Source organism: Varanus komodoensis, unplaced genomic scaffold (genome assembly GCF_004798865.1).
Source record: "Varanus komodoensis strain SLA01 unplaced genomic scaffold, ASM479886v1 scaffold90, whole genome shotgun sequence".
Taxonomy (NCBI): domain Eukaryota; kingdom Metazoa; phylum Chordata; class Lepidosauria; order Squamata; family Varanidae; genus Varanus; species Varanus komodoensis.
The window spans coordinates 489,924-509,556 of NW_025336599.1; the positions used below are offsets into that span (position 1 = coordinate 489,924).

Here is a 19,633-nt window from a genome sequence, read left to right on the forward strand (position 1 = left end):
GAACGCCACCCTTGGTTGCATAGCCAGAAGTGTGGCTTCTAGATTGAGAGAGGTATTACTACCACTCTACACGACTCTGGTGTGCCCGCAATTGGAGTATTGTGTTCAGTTTTGGGCTCCTCATTACAGGAAGGATATAGCCAAGTTGGAGTCAGTGCAACATAGGGCCACAAGGTTGGTGGCCGGTTTGCCGGGAAAGCCATATGAGGTAAGACTGAGGGAACTGGGTCTCTTCAGCCTGGAGAAGAGGAGACTCTGAGGGGATCTGCTGGCGACATACAGGTATGTGAGGAGATGTCACACAGAGGTGGGTAGAGACCTCCCCTGCAGAGGAGGGCAGGACGTGCTCCAATGGAGCAAAGCTCAGGCAACCAAGGTTCAATTTGGATGCTGGAAAGTACTTCCTGACAGTTAAGTCCCCGAGGGTATGGAATGGGCTTCCATGGGAAGTGGTTGAGGCCCCATCAGTGAGGGTGTTCAAGGATAGGCTAGACATGCACATGGTAGGCATGTTGTGAGCAGAGCTGGCTGGTGCTGGGGGTCAGAGTAGATGGCCTGGGAGGCCCCTTCTGACTTGCTTTGTTTCTATGTTTCTACAATGACAATCATTATTATTATGATCATGTGGAAATCAGGTACAATGGATGGAGTATTTCTATAATCAGCTTAAAGACCCATTTGTTTCACCAGACTTTTCCTTGCCAGCTATCCCTGGTTATTGTTTTATCACCCCTTTATTGTTATGACAATTGATTTTGTTCTATCATGAATTTATCTTGTAAAACACTTATTTACAAATGGAAAGCAATATCCAGCAGAACCTTGTCCATCTGCCTGAAATGGCAAGGAAATGGCATAGTGGTTAAAGGGGTGGGACTGAAACCTGGGTCATCCAGGCTCCAGTTACCCCTCAGCCAGGAATGTCCCTGGTGACTTTGGGCAAATCATGGACTCTCTGCCTGACTGACTCATGGCGCTCTGAAAAAACGAAAAGAGATTACTCATTTCAGCTGCCTCGGGCTCCTTGCAGAAGGTGCAAAAGGTGGAATAGAAATGTAATAAAAGAAAATAATTAGGCAGGAAAATCTGAAATCTATTTCACAGAAACAGTGGTTGAAGAGATTAGCCTTTTTAATGGAATGTACCACTTTGAGCCTCTGGTTCGTGATACAAGTTTTTTTATTTTGAGATTTAATTTAAGGTGGCAGAGAAGACTGCCCTGCGAGTTTCCCAAGGTCTAGGTGTCTATGTGCATTCAGATACATGAGGACCAATCAGTCCTGTGGTCCTGTAGTCTGAAGGAGGGCTATCCCATGAACCATCTGTCTTCCATCTTCAGCAACCTTCTGGTGTAAGTTAAAGAAGTTAAAATGTAGCCCACTAGCAATTGGTAGGAGAAGCCTCAAGTGGGAAGCCCAAGTGAAGTCATGAATTCTCCACTGCAGCTTTCTATAGCCCCGTTTTTGAAACTGGCAGGTGCAGAGGGATCCAACCCTGATTGGCATGTCCCCAGGAAGTATTGACATTTTGGGGATTAAAAATACATCAAAGAATAAGGTTTCCTCTGAAAGGTATTTTTCTGCCAGTAAAGCATTTGGATCTGTGCGTCTGTGAGTCCATAAAATGAAACCTTTGTATTCTGTTTGGTTAACTGCCCAGAGCACTTTATCTATTGGCCAATATAGAATGAAATAATAATAATCATCATTGTCTTCATCATCATCTATTTTCAAGTTGCAGAAATTACTATACGTATTGTTAATTCAGTGAAAAGCTGCCTTTGTGTACCAAATCCAGGTGTTCTCTTGTGTGTTCCCACTCATGAAAAAAGAGGGAATGCATAATTAGAAAGGAGGACACCAGCTTGCATAATATAAATATGTGCTTATGTATAGATGCAGATTTAGAAAAATAATGCATTCCACTCTAGGGGGACTTTTGCCTTCTCCGATTGCTGTCCTGTGCAAAGTGTGGATGAACAACTTCAGGGTCTCAGATCTTCTTTCTTCGAGTTTTCTTTTTAAACTTAACTTGGATTGGGCAACCCTTCAAAGAAAGAAGTGTCCTCTGTAAATTGGGACACATTGGGACACTGTCATCACTGGTGCTTAGAAATCAGGACCTTTTGACTCTTCTGGAGTAGGTTGGAAGCAAGTAACTCCTGTTTCATCTTTTTTCTGTCCCAGCCTTTCCTATAATGTGCGTGTAAAATTAATTAGGCTAATTAAGAGGACTGTTTCCAAACTTTATTCACTATTAACAGTTTGGCAAAGGAAGCTATGACACATCTGTGATGCTAAGCTGCACTAATAAAACCATATGCTATGCCAGTCTTTAGTAACCCTTTCATGTAGTCCTTGGCCATGGTACGTAATTTGTAGATTCCTCAATTTCTTTTAGATTTCTCAATTTGATTCAGAGGATAGCTTGTTGGCTCAAGTGTCTACACTCGCCACTTGAAAACTCCCAAGCCGCAAACACCCTAAGTTATGCTTCTGTGGGGGCTAACGTTGGCAGTGATGCCATCCTGATTCCCGAGTGCACAAAAAGGGTGCACATGCATGCAGGAATGCCGGGCAATGGAGTCACCATTCTCTTCCATCTTCACCCCTGCCATTCCCTTGGATGGCAAGGGCACCTTCCACTTTGCTTCTCAGTTCTACCATTATGAATTCATTACCTGCTTGTTTGTCCAAGTGGGGCATGTTTTAGGAATGTTTCATTTTTATATAGACAGATTTCACACAGAGCAAAGTTTTAGCAGTTTTCCATTCCTTCACTATGCCAATGTCTTTCCCCTTGCTCTGACAAAACGCACTGCCCCCCAAGGCAATCATGAGATCATAGAAATGCATCAAGATTTCTGTGCAGTGTTTTGCCAAGGCTTATATGTGCTTGAATGCACTGATGAAACACTTAATGCATTGATGGAAGAAGCACCTTTGAGGTGATTGAGTGCAAGATCATATCAACAGTCTCCATTTGGTGTTTTATCAGTGTACCAAAGCATGTGTCAGTAAACAACCACAGCAGGAACTAAATCTTGAACAGCACATATTGGTAACACTGGGAAGGAAGAAAAGCCAACATGCTAAAGGTGTGGAAGGCTACAGCAAAGTGTCCACATTCCCACTCAGAATTAATCTTAGAAATTATCTTAATTAATTCAGGAAGGAAACATGTAGAGTTCTATGTTGAACCCTGCTTCTCCCAAATACAGTCTTCCAAGCTAGAAATTCCAGACACTGAACCTAACTTGAAGAAGAAACTCGGGGCAACTGGGTTGGAAGGCCTAGATGAATTTCCAAGGTCAACTGGCTGCAAGATAAGCCAAGAGATCTTGTTGCAACCCTAGTCCTCACCCCAGGCAGGTTAACCCATGGGAGGATAAACACATGGAACAGGAGGAACATGTACCTCTCTCATTGACAGGTGGCACTTTAGTTGTGCTCTTCTACCAACTCACTGGTTGCTCCTGTGGCTCCTACTCCTGCTCACTGGTGCCTCTTGTGAAAAATGCCCATAAAAATGTCCACAATACCGTTAGTCATGTATGAGCAAAACATGCACGAATGCACTCCTTCCTGTGAAAATATGCACCTGGTCATGAGCTGGAGTGTTCAGATGGGATGGCATGAATTCAAGGCCAGGATTGCAATGCTGCAGGCCCAGACTTCAACCCCTGCTCGGCCACTCTGTCCTGGCTTCGTCATCTCCCAGCATCACCTTCCTCACCCACAAGATGGCCAGATGGAGGAGGGAACAGGGCAATTGCCCCTTCAGCACTGGTGCAGGTGGGCAGATTTAAGCACATGCTGCTTGGATGAGAAGCTGCACATGCTTTGCTCTAACTCTTAAGGGATTCCACTCTTCTTTTCATCTGCCTGTGCTCCTCGTCAGCTGTTGTGAAGAGAAACTAACCGTGCAGGCTTACTTAGATGCACCCACTGTAACCAGCACAACTGGCTCTAATGCAGGTAAAAAAAGTGAAGGTTACAATAGAATACTGTTTTTTCTTTTTCTTTCTCCTGCCTCATTCTTTCGGGATGGGGCTAACTTTAATCCACCCAAATCGAAAAATCCCTCTTTCTCCAAAATGCCTCAGAAACAAGCACCAAAAATGAACAGTGTTTGAGCTATTAGATAGTTCAGCATGTACTGCATCTTAGAAATTCTGTTCACTCTGAATACAAAACAAGGCATAATCTTTAGAAAAGAACACAACCCAATGAATAGCTCACCAGCTTCCTGTTCCACTGTGCCCAACTTCAGGTAGATCCATTTTCCTAACTGCTGTGGACTCTAACTTTTAGACACAAACACACGGAGTGATACCCCCCACATTCTGGTGTAACCAGAACCTTGCAGCTCACATTCTACATTGCAGTGCTCACATGACTGCTCCCACAGACTTGTCTTTCTACAACACTGTCACAAAGTACCTAGTCAAAAACATCCTCAAATGTCTGCTCCTATGTTTTACAGAGATTTTCCCCCTCACTATAATCCAAAACATGACCAAGGTCTAATAGCCCCCACACATTTCCGTATTTCTGTGGAGAATTTTTATATGCCCCCAAATAGGCCCCTAATACAGGAACAAAAGAATGTTCAATACAGGTTACCTTGGTTTCTTCTGAAAGCTAGGATTCTTCGCTAAAACCTTCAGCAAGCAGAATTAAAATACATCAAGGGAAAGTGTTGCTATGATTTTTGTAGGCCAGACTATTGTTAGAGACAAAGTCAATCAGCCAAATACTGTTATGGAGATTTTCTTGTTATGCATGGCCTCAGGAAGGATTAAACCTTAAAGTACTTGTACAAGCTGAGAGCTTGAAAGCCTTTCTTATGCTGATTGATACCTCCTGGGCAGGGACCAGTCACAGGGGGGATTTCAGCCAGAACAAAGGCTTTTCATATGCAGCATTTGTCTTGACTGAAGTGCTCTCACCTGGGGCAGGAAAGTGACCCCAGATGCAACTAATGGTAGCATATTGTTCATGTGGGGTGAAAAATTGAAAAATGCTCAACTGAAAAATTTCATTGAAAATATTCATTGGGAAGCAGTGTGTTTGTGTCTGTGCATAGGAATGGAACATAACCCATGTCTGCTTCTTAGAAATAGTGACTGCTTTTCTGTGGAACAGAATACACCTCTGTTATATCCTCCTACAAGAATTCTGTCATAATAGCATTATCTAACGGGTTTTGCTGTGTGGAGCAGACAGGATGCACATAAAGGACGGCTCTATTCATTTCAAGGGAATGGGCATCCAAGAACTCACATGACCGTGTAGTTACAACTGCCTTCATGTAGCAGAATAATTGTAGCAAACAAAGAGGTTCTGTAGGTATATAGCACTATGAAATACAGGACTCATAAGCCTTAGGAATTAGCAGTGGATATGCCCTTTTAGACTTCCTTTTCTAACTGACACACTTGGCCATCTGAATGAATGCTGCCTTTTTCCATGCCAATGGTTCTCTTGTGTCACCTGGAACCGACTCTAGAACCACGTGTAGAGCTCCATGCCTGTAGTCCCAAGGCATGGTCTGAAGGCCCAGGGAGCCATACCTCTCCCGAAGCTAATCAAGTAGTCAGTGCTGTGCAAGGCCTGGATCAGAGCCCACCTGGAGGCGCTATGGATACTGCTCAAATTCCATAATGGCAGAAGGACTTCCCACAAGTCTGAAAATGAGAATCTGGCATTGGCATCCAGCTATTGTGGGACAGGGTGAGGGACATTTGCAGAAGACAGCTACCACTGTTTTATTTTCTAGCTGTATCTGTTGTTAGGCATGTACATGGACTCACTTGGCTCCATAAAAACGTGCATCATTATATACCTCCTGCACAAGTACCCACTTACTCCAGGGGTCATCATATAAACAAAGTATTAAGGGGAAAAAATCTACAAAGCTAGAGGGTTGTTCATGAGTTGGTACACATGGCTATCCCTGCCTCTGATCCCAATTCTGTATATTTTATTTATTTATTTATTTATTAAAACATTTTTATGCCGCCCCATTCGCCGAAGCCTCGGGGCGGCTTACATCACTAAGTTAAAATAATTATAATATAAATTAAAAATATAAATATTAAATTAAAATGATTACCATTCACGCCCCACTCCCCCAGCCCGGCTTTTGGTAAAAAAACCAACACTGCCTTATTCCACTCCAAGATGCAACAAATCAAGCCGTCAAACAGAAAACTGGGAGCGTAGCGGGAGTGCAGGTAGCCAGTCAATGTGAATGAGTTTTGCCTTCGGGCTCAATTCAAGCAAGCCATTCTCTGAGCCAATGTGATGGATCTGTCGAAATCCGGTCACAGCGTTACATACATTCTAGCAACATACTGAGTGATCATGCAATGACAAAATGAGGGTATGTCCCACTGCCATGCAGAGACTTGTTCTATGCTGGAAAAGAACAACCCTGAAAAGCTTGCACTGTTTTCTAGCAGTCTCGGGGCAAGTTCACATGGTCGTCCTTGGAGGAGGAATCACCTGGAATCCAGGCTGCTTCTTTTCCACCCCTAAATGCCACTAAAGGACCCTTCCACTCTCCCACTGTCTTGCCCAAAACCCCAGCAAGGGGTGGCTTTGTTCAGTGGATTGTCTTGCTGCTGTCCTAACTGTAGTTCTTTTCAGGTACTCCAGCTGAAACTGAGTGAGGAGCAGCACATTTGAGAACAGGACATGGAGGATGCTCGTATGGGTTTGTGAGCTGTGTTTGCCAAAAGCTGGATTACAGGCAAGTTGACAATTGATTCTGCATCGTTCTTACCACCACGGTAATGCCTGAGCTAGCCTCTAGTTTTCTGTCTGGTACTAGTATGCAGTCGTTTGGGCAAACATCTTATGTGTTACTATATTACAATAAATATGACATGTGCAAATCTTTTGTAGGCGAACAAGAACATCTGAATCAGTTTCATTCATATGTTATTGAATTCCATAGATGGAATTCGCCCAGTCTTTCTCTATTTTGTTTCTTCTATGGGATAGGGACACAATGGACTTGCAAACTTAGTTCTTAATACCCAGTTCGAATACATAGTTCTTTTTTAAGCACCCAGAAATTACTTGTTCACAAGTCAGTGGAGCATCAACAACTGCATCAAGTTTTGGTCTTTTTTTAAACATAGCAATGCATCTTCTTTAAGAACTACTTAAATTCCTTTCCCTGCTTCTCATCTCTTGTTGTCGCCTATATTTCTCTGCTGCATGATCCTTACATTCAGCAGTATTTCAGCATGAGATAATCTGGGATCCCATCAAATGTCATCCCAAACAATTTTCTACGCAAAAGTTATCAATGGTTTACTGACCGGAGACTTGTGTGTGCTCACATTTAACCTCCTGTTTACATATTCACCAGCTGTGCAACTCTTTTATTCTATCCATCTCATTAATAGCATACACTAGAACCTTGCCATTGTCTAAATTTATGATTATACCCGAACAAATAAGCTATTTTATTTGTAAAGGAATCTCAGATAATTTCAGCAAAAGTTGCATGCATGTGTAAATTTATGCATGCATATCTGTGCATTTCCCTGGTTGTTGTAAGGCAATTACAAAATGATAAGAATTGGCTGAAGGGAGCATAATTCACTCTTGTGACCAGATAAATAATATTCATTTATAGCAAAGGACACAAAGCGAGGGTTAAATTGGGAAGAAAAGAAATGAACAGTTTTAAACTGATACTTCACTTAAATGCAGAATTAGCAATTAATTCCCATTATTGCCATCTTAGAATTTAGAAAGGACCACTATCCAGAGGGAATGCGGAAACTAATTTAATCAGATGCAAAACCCAAAGCTTTCTTTTAGTGGGAAAAATCAATAAAAAGTTAATAAATGAAAATCAAACAGTTTGCAACTAAAACATAATTTGAAGTAACCATGTTTGCATAAAGTTTCATATCTGCAAAGTAGTATTTGCATAGGTTACTTATTAAAAGTAGTTTTTATAATTTTCCCCAAAGAGAAAAGCAATTAAAATTTAATAGATTTGCAACTAACCCCCCAAATCTTTATTCGGCTGGGGATAAACATGTTTAAAACCAAGAAGCTAAATAATACTCAAACAAACTTAAAATACCTATGATTATGCAAAAGACTGATGGTATAGCAATTCTAATTATACATAAAAAGTGTATTTGAACATTTAGTGTGTTAGAGATATTTTAGCACAGTAAGATGGTGGAGGGGGCAGTGGGAGATATGAGTATTATCTTGCTATTACCTAATCCAGCTGGGTTTGACCAGCTGTCATCTGGATTGGTGCAATGCAGAAGTACATTATTTCCTGTCCAAATGTTATTTTCGGTGCGTCAGTACTTCTTTGATCTATATACCAGGGCTACACTTTAAGTGATGCTCAGATGGAAGGAACAGTATGAAAAATGGGAGGGTCAAGGATGAGGGAAGGTGACACTAGAGTAGGAGGCAGGAGATCTCACCTGTGTAAAGAGTGATGTGAAAAGCTAAATCAGCTGGGAGCCACCTAGCCAAGCTAGAACAGCTACTGAAACAAGACATAGGGCCATGGAAAGAGGCACCTAGGGAATTCCAGTGGAAGCTAAAGGAGTTTTGATAAAGTCTTAGCAAATATTTCAGATAGATGAAGAAGGAACCCACCCAGCCCTACAGACTCGTCTGATGTCACCAGGTTTTGTCCAAGGACTTCTTCTCAAGTAAAGCTTCTCATGAATGTTGAAGGAAGGAGGTTCCTCTGACCAAAGGAAGTCAAAGGAGTTCTAGTAAGCCTAGAGAAATTTGGGTTTGGTATATCTGCAGCACAAAGATAATCTGCTGGTAGCAGGCGGATCACCAAGCAGCATCCTTGTGACTAGAGGCTCCCAGTCTCCAAGTTCTGAATCTTCCATGGGTGGTGGAGCTGAGGATGCCATTATGGTGATCCTGTTGCAAACAGCTTTTCAATATTTCTACTGAAATGGCTTATCCCATGCACAGAGAGGCCATTTCTGGCAGTGCTCCCAGGCCAATTGGGAGGTGTGTAGCAGAACGTAGAGCCACCCTCCCCAGAGTGATGGCGTTAGGGAACTATTTTCTGGTGGGAAAAGGACATGTGTTGTCATATTCAGGAAAAAGTTCCCAGAGAGCCAAAAAGCCTGCAAACAGTTTTGAATAGTTTTGAGTGTCCATTACTGTATAAAAATGCTTCTGTCTTGCTTGCATTTTGCAGACACCTGTCAGTGCTGCTTCCAGAACTCTGGAATGCTTTGTGGTCTAATTCTGATGTTTCCTTCTCCAAGTACAGTTATTGGTGAGAGGTGGGGGTGGCATTGAGGAGGGAGAGGAAGAATAGTATCAAAAAATAAATGGAAAAGCCTCCATTTGGGATATCTGGGATTAACCTCGATGAGGTCACATTGCTCTCCCTGCAAAGTCAGACATACAAGCTGATTTCACACACCTAGAATGGAATCCCAGAAGAAAAGCTAGGTAAGTTCTCTTTTTGCAGGCCATTTTCAATCCTGCACGGAGAGTTACTCTGGGAGATGTAGGAAGGCCTCTCTGCTCATGCCAGAGGAATATGCGTTCTGCACATGATCAGAGGAGCATTCCTGAATAGGGATGGATGAAAAGGTCAGTTCTGGTCCTGCACCCCCATCTTTTTAAAGAAAATACACCTGAATTTCTTACCAAGTTGCCTATGAAGAAATTTGCAAATTTCATTCCAATCTAATTGAAAGTAAACCAAACTAAATTGCCATCCATCTGCACTGAACTAATTAAAGAGGTACACTTATTGTCAGCATAGAGAAAATCAAGTTCTGTTTGCTTGCAATGTTCTGTTAAATTTCAGCTGGGTTAACTTTGATGTAACCAAAGAAAGAGGTTGCAGACCTAATTCAGCACTGGAAACATAGCTGAATATGCAGAGATCACATCCCAACTTTTACAACCTGCGGGTTCCAAGGTGCTCGTTTGCCTGGTAGACAAATCTGTCCATCACATTGTTTTCCACACTCAGCAGTTTTTACTATTCTCTTCATTCCACTTATGAGGAAATTTGCCAAAGTTTGGTAAGTTCCAATGAAAACAACAACCTGATTGGAGCTAACTTCTCTGCCACATCCACTCCTGAGTATCACACACTGTAAAGCTGCCAGGCCTGGTCTGTCAACATCCCATGTAGTAAAACTGCTGAAACGCCGCAGGGCCGCCCGCCTGCTGAGCCTCCATATTACATGGCCCCCTTTGCACTGCTGCATGTGCGCCTGAATGTGAGCACATTCTCTGGGAGGAGCTCACAGATTCCTGAAACTGCATTTGCTTTCCAAAACCTGTGTACTTTAGTAAATGTGCACTTTGAACATCATGCATTTTCAATATTGTTTCCCACACTTTAGCCTATGGGGCAAAGTGAACATCTGGGTGCAATTTTGGAATACTCTTCCCAGGGTGCAGTTTCAGAAATGCCTTTTGGGTGCCCCAAAATGCATTTGGGTTTGCACTTCCCAAGAAATGCATCCGCAGATGCACCTCTTCGGTTTACAGCTCATAAATGAGAGGGAGAAGATGGCTGTGCTGGAACTGCTTCAGACTGGCAGAGTTTGAGCATGGCTGCGCATCTTCTTCCTGCACAGGGCTCAGATGGGATGCAGCCTGGGAATAACATAAGGCCACTTTCACTCAAAGGTGGGGACTGAAAACAAATTCCAAAGCCAGAGCCTAAGGAGCCCCAGAGTTAATTAGGCAAGTCAGAAAGAAAAGGATATCAGGTCTAGGGGGAGCAGTTTTTTTGAATGCCAATGCACCTGGGTTCTGAGGGGTTAACTCTTGCTAGGCTATTAAGTCTCAGGAGACCCTGGGGAAGAAGGGGAAGTTTCTTTCCCTTGCTAGATGCAAGATGCAAAGAGAAGGCAAGCTGCTTTTACAAGGTAATAGTAGCTGAAGGGTGCTTTTGAAAGCAAGAACAATGGGCTCAGCAGTGCTCAGAAAATCCTGCCATTGTGAGCACAGCGTGTCTGCTTTTGCACCCTGAAATGTCCTCCAGATGTAGCACTTTTGTTGGGCAAGGACGAGATAGCCCAGAAAGAAAATGGGACAGATTGGCACATCCCTGGTACCAATCCCATCTTCTTTTTGCATGTTTTCCTTCAGGCAAAGCCTGATGGCAGCTCAGAGGACTCTCGCTCCTGCCCCAAGCGGTCCAACCAACACTTTGGAAGGAAGTCTTCCCTTCCTGGAGAAACCACTGAATATTGCTGTCACACCACTGGACTAAACTAGGTAACTTGGATCTCTGGAATGTAAGTGACTGCATTTTATCCAATGCACAGCACTGCTGTGAGACCAGCAGCCTGGTCTCCACTGTACATTACAAAAGCAGGGGATTTGATGTGTGCATAGAGATGTGCCAAAGAGGGACTGAGAGAGAAACCATTCTCTTCTGTGACTGATAACGTGGGGAGCCCCACAGCACCTAAAAGCCTTCTCTGACACTTCCACTCCTGTTTTCATGCGCAACTGCTTTGGCTGCAGCCCATCCGCTTTCTCATAAGCTGTACGCATGGGATGTTTTGCCCATTTAGGCAAAAGATCTGGAAAACTGTTTTAGTGCTTGGGACATCTGATTGGAATATTGGCTGTATCTCTCATGGGCTTAGTATTTGCTAATAAAGCATTGCTGATGCCGCATCTGTAGCTTCCCAGCTCATGGGGAACTGATGCTCCCACCCCTCCACTGGCTACATTCCAGCTGTCCCAATCATGTTCCAATTGTGCCATGACATGCCAATGGAGCAAAGCTTCTCTGTGCCTTCTCTAGGTGCATCCAGCATCCCTTTTCCTGAGAGCAATAAATGTTCCAGGGCCGCCAGGAGAGCAAAGTTCCTAATGACTGTAAAGCAGGGGTGTCCAAGTCTCTTCTCCTTTTGTCTGCCCCCTCCCCACATTCAGTTAGGGGCAAGCTCTGGGAGGGGGAAACCACACACTGGAAGGAGCCAAGGGCAAACAGGGGAATGACTAAAATATCCCAAACATCAGCACAGTTTCTCTAAAAGTCCCATTTCTACTCACTAAGCCTTCCAGTCTTTCAGAATGTGAAATAACGACAAAATCTGGAGAACCACCCACATCAGTTGTGGGGAAGGCAGCTGGAGGACAGGGCATTGCCCTCTGAGAAAGTGAATGGGGCAAGTTAAGTGTCCAGGAGGGCTGCATTCAGCCCATGAGCTGAGGTGCAACTGCCCACCTCCACGGGGAGCACAGGTGGCCTTACTTGACTTCAGTGGCTTGTGATCCTGGTGTGCTTTGCCCCATGCAGTGGCAGCTTGTGGTATCCCAAACCTTTGCAGAACCTTTTCTCACCCTGTTCTGTGCATGCCCAGGAAGTGCAGTTCCTTTATGAACAGAGACATCATGCAACCATTGATTGTAACGAAGCACATGAAATCCTTGGAAAGTGTGCAGAGTGACCTGAAGTTTTTTTCTCTCTCTCTCTCTTTCTCTTTTTGCCTGTTTGCCTCTAAATGATTGTGAGATAGTTTTAGCACTGCAAGCTCACAGAGAAAATACTTCTAGCCACCACATGCCAATGACACACCTTTGTGGAAATGGAATGAGAATTGCTGAGTTGCACTCCAGACAACTGGATTATCCCAAGTAGGAAACAAAAGAAAACAAGACCTAACTCTGGTCGTAGATCAGGCACAAACAGAAGTGGAGTGGTAAGGCTGATCTGGAAGTCAGGGGGAAAAAATGTTAACTTGCTTACCTTTCGGACACAGCATGCCTCAGCCAGCTCATGCAAACTGATTTTATTCACCAAACGTGAGTGTTTCTTCATTACCAGAATAATAAGCACATTGAGAAGGCAACTATGCATGCAGAGCAGTTCAACATTCAAGTAGGTAGAGATATTCCATTAAGAAACTGAATCCATGGACAGCACTTCAAACATCGACCAAAAAAGCACTGCTCCACCTTCACATGCCCTTCGTTTTTCCACCCAGGGGAACCAGGACCAGAAAATTAAGCAACACTGCTGCCCTGGCACATTCTTTCCAGTTGAGCCTCCAGAGCTTCCCCACAATGAGGGAACTCTTGGCCCCAGGCAACCAGTGAAGCCTGGGCACTGGGAGGAATGTCTGACATCCCTTGCCACCCGACCCTGTATTTTATTCCCTTTACCAAAATTCCTGTATTTTCCTTGGGTCTTCCAAATTTACATTTTAAATCCTTACTCTTACACAGCTGAATGTTCTGTGCAAACAGGCTCAGCTGGACGGGTTTCTGTCATATCAGGCATAACCCAGCACAATGCTGCAGCCCCGAGACAGCGTTGAAATGGCCACAAGAGCTTGGGATTCCCAGCTAGAAGGTTGCCCAGTAGCTCCAACCTCATAACCGGAGATTCATGCTCCTCCCCTTGGAGGCAGCACAGAAAAAACCATGCCAGCTGCCTCTGTGAAGTCATAATAGTGACCTCATTGAATTTTTTTTTGGGGGGGTGGGCATTCTGGGAAGTGGGAAGGGGTGGTGGTTGGCATGGCTGAGGTGTGAGACACCCTGGCAGCATGGCTGCCTCTTCCCTGCCACTCTGGAGTGACAACCTGGGTGAAATCAGCTGACAAAGGCTGTGCAATACAGGAGAGGCAGGGGGAAAACTTTCACCCCCATGTCCCTCACACCCTCCATAGGATGCCTGTGATCCTCCCTGTTCCCTGTTCAAGGTGTGCAGGCATCACCACAGGGCTGCATCCTTTACACCTGTATGTACCCCTGAGTGCAGTGTGAGAGACTGAAGGATTTGCTACCTGCCGTATTGAAATCAGGGTGCTGTACAGTGAAATCCCAAGCATGGTACATCCCAGTTAAGACCCACTGGGTTCAGCAGGGCACATCCCCTGGTAGCTCTGCCTAAATCCCCTACTTCCTTGAATGGGAGTGTGCACTCTTAAGCTCAGTGGAATTTACTTCTGAATAGAAATTCACAATATTGTGTTGCTGTGATACTGATCTATGCACATTCACTGCAAAACATGCTCCAGATCAATGACAGCTTGTGAACACTTAAGTGTACAAAGAACTGTAGCTTCACAGTGCAATTCCGTACATGTCTATTCAGAAGCAAGTCTTACTGAGTTCAGAGCTGAGCCGTTTTCTCTTTACCTATTGTCAATTTTGTTGATGATAATAATTATTCCTTTGCACAAATGGCTTCTCAAAATTCTCTACCTTATTTGTGTTAAGAGACACTGGAACATTTCACTGAATCTCCCCGGGAAGCAAATAAGAAGCATTCCGTTCTTCTTCAAGGAATCTGGTTGGCGGAAATATCCATGAGTGTTGACCCAAAATTTTCTCCCACATTGTTTTGACCATTCTTACTTGGATTGAAAAAAATGCTTTTGGAAAGAAAATGAATAACAAAGAAATTCCACAACAATGCTCATGGGCTGAGTTTGGATTTCTTGAACTCACTTTATGTAGGAGATGGACAAGGAGTGTGCACAAATGTCCAGTCTTTTATTATCCCATCATCTCTCTGGCAACCTGCAGCCTCCTCATCTTCCTACAGTTCAGTTAAAGTGCAGCAAAAGTATCCCAAGATAATTCCTCCCAGCTGGCCCTTTTCAAATCAGTAAGTATAGGCAACCTGGGCAGTTGGCAGTGACTAGGCAAGCACAGAAACACCACAAAAATAAATTATAAGGCACCCAATGAGTGAGGCAAAAGAAGATGGGAGGAAGCCTTTCGGGGAATTGGACAACAGATTCTGCTTCACCAGTAGCATCTTTCCTATCCTGGAGCTTGACATGTTGTCCCCTCTGACTTTCAGTGGCCGTGCAACATCTCCAAAACACTTTTGAAAAAGGAAGGCAGGAAGGAAGGACAGAAAGAAAGATGGACAGACGGATGAACAAAAGAAAGGAGCTGTGCTACAACCCTTGCCAACAGTGAGTCCTACTGCACATCAGTTGGAGGTTCTCCTTCCCCTGGAGAAATTCAGTGAAGCAATCCCTCTGCATTATGCTGCTCATAAACAGGAGAATTTTGAGAGGTTATTTGTGCACAGCTATAGTTTTAATAATGCCTGAGAGGCTTCTCAGGGACAAAGTGGTTTGGAGCAAGAAGTGAATGTCTTTTCCTGCTGGGGAGTCCTTGTACGTTCTTCTACGACAGCCCAGTTCTACGTTGATCTGAGTGCCACTGTTTCCATTGGCAGCCATTTTCCTTTAGTAATAAAGATTTGTAGTACTGAGCAGCCTTCACCAACATGGTACATTCCAGACACCTTGGACTACAGCTGCCAGAATTCCTGACTATTGGTCATGCTGGCCAGGGTTGATGGGAGATGAAGTCCAAAACCTCTGGCGGGGTGGGGGTACCAAGTTGAGGAAGACTTCTGCAGTCACAGACAAACCCTTGCTATTATGAATTAAGAGAGGGCTGCCACTGATACGAGGGGCAGAATGATATCCTTTGCCAGCCTTCTCTAACCAACCTTCTCCAGATCTGTTGCACTACCACTCCCAGAACCTCATTTGGTTGCAGTTTATGAAATCTGTAGACCAAAACATCTGAAGGTACCAGGTTGGAGATAGTTATGTGTAGGTGGGCAACTCATTTTTCTATTGATGGCTCTTCATGGATTGCAACTATGCAGCCTTCCAAACTCTAGGTGTGCACACAACAGAAGAGCCTGGTGACATTAGACCAAGGTGAGTTTCAAGATCTTCCAGTGAAGTATGTTTTCCGCAGTAAATTGCATCTTACCTGTCACTGTAGGCAGCCGCGGTGGCTGTGGTGGGCTGCGCATACCTGTAGGCAGCATAACCACCCTGAAATGCAAACACATTCTAATCAGAGTCAAAGCACATTTCAGAAATGAACAAACACCCCACATCATTACCAACAATTAGTTGCTTTATGATTTTCATGTTCTGCTACAAAGATTTGCAAACAGTGTCACAGTTAACGACAGCATCTAAAACAGGATTGTACATTAGCTGAATGAGCTGATAGGCATAAATAACTGCTCACACAATATCAGAGGCTGGAGTCATGCAAAAGTAATTCACAGAACCATTTGGTGCATGTCCACTCAGATGCAAGTCCCACTGAGTTCACCAGGCAAGCACACAGAGGACCGCAGCCCTGAATATTGTACAGAATCCACTGCCAAAAAATGCAATGATGGCCACTGAAGGGGGCGGGATGAGAGGAAGCCAAGCGAAAAGGAACATTTGGGTACACCAGTCCTGCAGTGCACCTTTGAGGATCAGATGCCAGGTATGAACCAAAGGGGACCTGCATCACTCCTTGGCACTGATTTTAAGCTGATGGTGAGAAGTCTGCACAGTTTGCCCATCACTTCTTGGGCTCACTTAAAGGTGTTGATTTTTATCTTTAAATTTCTAAAAAGGCCAGGGCTTAGCTATGCCCCCATCATTGGATGCACCTCTTCAAGAATTAAGAACTGCAGGAGAGCCTGTTTCTTGGGCACCCATGGAAAGGCCTTGTCTTGTATGCTCCCCACCTGAGAGTGCTTTCTCTCAAGAACTACAGTTGGACCCCCGAGTTTGGGTCATTTGTTTTAGCTTGTGTGAAGTGAAGGCTGAGGAAAACATCGCAGAGGCTCAGAAAAGTATGGATTTCTGACTGCAAATTGCATTTGCGTACATGTCTAGAGCGTGCTTTTTCACACATCCCTACTGTAACTGGAGAGACCCCAGTGCTAAGAGCTGCAGTTTTAAAAATTGCGAGGCATGGTGTTTAATACCATAGTCCTGATTCACGTGTAAATATCTCCGTGTGCGCAGCTGAAATATGACCAAGTGCCCTGCCTGTTTACACACTTGCTTTCCTCCACCCTTCCTGATATGGGATGACGTGCCAGTTTCCAATTGCACATAGTTAACCATATAAAAAAAGAGCGGATCATAAACCATGGTTTGAAGCTGGGTTAACAAACCGCCTTCTTCTGAACCTGTTAAATGTAGTATCCTGTTTCGGATGCAGTGGGAAACTATATTTAATTAAAGGTGTCCTGGATTACCATAGAGTGCCAAAAAGTGAGAAGTGATAGGGTGGCACAGAAACAGATTTTGATGTCACAAAGCCGGCACGCTTCCCAGTGTATTAATCCAGATAAATATCTTTGAAGAGGGCCATAGTGGTATTTAGAAGTATAGTTGCAATGTATCTCACCCAAGCATCCTCTTTACCCTTATCCAGGATTACTCTTACAACCCTGAAGATGCCTTTGACATGTTTCTTTCTGTCAGCTATGATGGGGAAACAGGGATCTGAACACATTCCCCAGCTCCAAGCTCAAAGTTCTTTTCTGAGCTCAGGATGGGGAGTCTGGATGATCTTTTTGGTACTGGCTAGGGGGTCACAGACTGTTCCTGCTTTGTCTCCTTAGCTTGACCGCACACATCGTTCGACTTGTAAAGCTCCCTTATCTGTCAACTCCTTCATCAGCACACCCTTCTACCCAACATGAAGCTCCTTCCTGGATTTCTGGTTTCCTTTGCGCCGCCACTTTGAGTGCCCCAAACCCACCACCCGTTGTTCTGTTCCCTCAGCCATTTTTTCTCTATAATGCTGCTGCTCGTTCAGTCAGAACCTGACTGGCCTGCACTAACTCCAGCCTGGTCAAACATTTTTCTCCTTCCTACCCATGTAGACTCATTGCTTTGCGGGAATCCATTTGTGAAATCCATTTATCCCTCTGTCGCTTCGCTGTTGAGCCACACACCTTTCATTGGTCCACCTAACTCAGTATGGCATGAGAAGGTTGGGAGCGGTTCTCCACAGGATTTCGAAGCAGGCTTTCCCAGCCATACCTGGAGTTGTGAGGAACCAAACCTGTTAGTTTGCTCCACCACTTATTTGAAACCTCTTTGTATCTGGACTTCTAGGCCTCAGGGCACAGAAGTGCCCACATGATATAATCAAGTTCTACATGGGCTGCCCTTGAAGACGGTTTGGATAATTCAATTGGATCAGCATAGAGTTGCCAGGTTGTTAACAGGGACCAGCAGGTATGAACACATAACGCTGGTCCTTAACCACCTACACTGGCTACCAGTTGAAGTCTGGGCCCAATTTAAGGTACTGGTGATGACCTAAAAAGCACAAATTGGCTTAGGGCCTGGTTACCTGAGGGAGCATCTCCTTCCATATATACAGCAGAGGCAGTCTGTAGAGGCAGTCTGGGTGAAACTTAGGGGTTTTGACAGGGAAAGGAACCTGACAGTGGGGGTATGTTATCGCCCTCCAGGTCAACTTGAGACCCTGGATGACGTCCTGACAGGCCAGATTCTAAGAATATCTCGGGGGAGAGACACAGTAATTATGGGAGATTTCAATCTCCTGGATATTACTTGGGAGACTCACTCGACGGTGACAGCCAGGTCACGTCGCTTCCTAGAAGCTATAGAGGGAGGGTTTTTCACACAGAGGGTACGAGAGGCGACAAGGGGGGGAAACATCCTTGACTTGGTCTTGACCAATAGGGAGGAGCTGATAGATGAAGTACAGATTAGGGGAGCTCTGGATGCGAGTGATCACTCCATCCTTTGCTTTGAGATCAGGGGACTGGGGATGTGCAGCAGGTCGAGCACTAGAAGCTGGGACTTCAAGAGGGCCAACTTTGGCCAACTGAAGGCCAGACTAGGAAAGTCTCATGGGATAGGTTACTGGAAGGTAAGCGAGTTGAGGAGGGGAGGATGGCACTCAAAAGGGAGGTTTTGGAGGCGCAAGCCTTGACGATACCTCTAGTCAGTAAGGTGGGGAGGCGGAGAAGAGCACCGTCATGGATGTGAAAGGAGGTGGTTAGAGGGATTAGATGAAAGAGGAACCTCAACAGGAAATGGGTACTGGGGCAAATAGACAAAAGGGTATACTGGCAGGAGGAGGCCCATTGCAGAAGAATTCTTTGCAAGGCTAAGGCTGATTACGAGCTGAGACTTGCCAAGAATATCAAGAGCAACAAAAAGGGCTTCTTTCAGCATGTAAATAGGAAGAGGAAGGAGAGACAAGTGGTGGGACCACTAAATAAGGAGGAAGGAGATCCAGTGACTGATATGAGGGAACAGGCACAGATGCTAAATGACTATTTTGCCTCTGAGTTCTCCCCAAAGCAGGATGGGGGATATCCGCATAGGAGATGAGATGAGGCTGGAGACATAGGGGCACAGATTAGAGTCATCCCCCTTGAAGTCGAGGGGCTCCTCAGGGCATTGGACATTACAAAGGCGCCAGGCCCTTACGGGTTACACCCAAGAGTACTTAGAGAGTTGGCAGAGGTTCTCTGACGCCCTCTGGCCTCCATTTTTGAGGCCTCGTGGAGAATGGGTGAAGTTCCAGAGGACTGGAGGGTGGCATCAGTGGTCCCAATTTTCAAAAAGGGTAGTAGAGGGGACATGGGGAATTACAGACCAGTTAGTCCATTGTAGGAAAAACAATGGAAAGTCTCATAATAGAAAGAGAACTAGTAGTGCTAGACAGGGAAGGGAGGCTGACAGCCACACAACACGGCTTCCGCAAAAACAGGTTCTGCCAGACAAACCTTATGGAATTCTATGACAAGTTTTCGCGATGGCTAGATGGAGGGGATGCAGTGGATGTGGTATACC

General features: G+C 44.6%; 1 protein-coding gene across 2 annotated transcripts in view; it reads right to left on the reverse strand.

Annotated features, from left to right (window-relative positions):
• LOC123017274 (RNA binding protein fox-1 homolog 1) overlaps positions 1-19,633 on the reverse strand; it is a 242,826-nt gene that overhangs the window by 40,418 nt on the left and 182,775 nt on the right. For both annotated transcript variants that reach the window (XM_044418531.1, XM_044418532.1), the window contains exon 10: positions 15,765-15,829. In XM_044418531.1, coding sequence (XP_044274466.1) covers positions 15,765-15,829 — 65 coding nt within the window. The remainder of the gene's footprint in view (positions 1-15,764; positions 15,830-19,633) is intronic.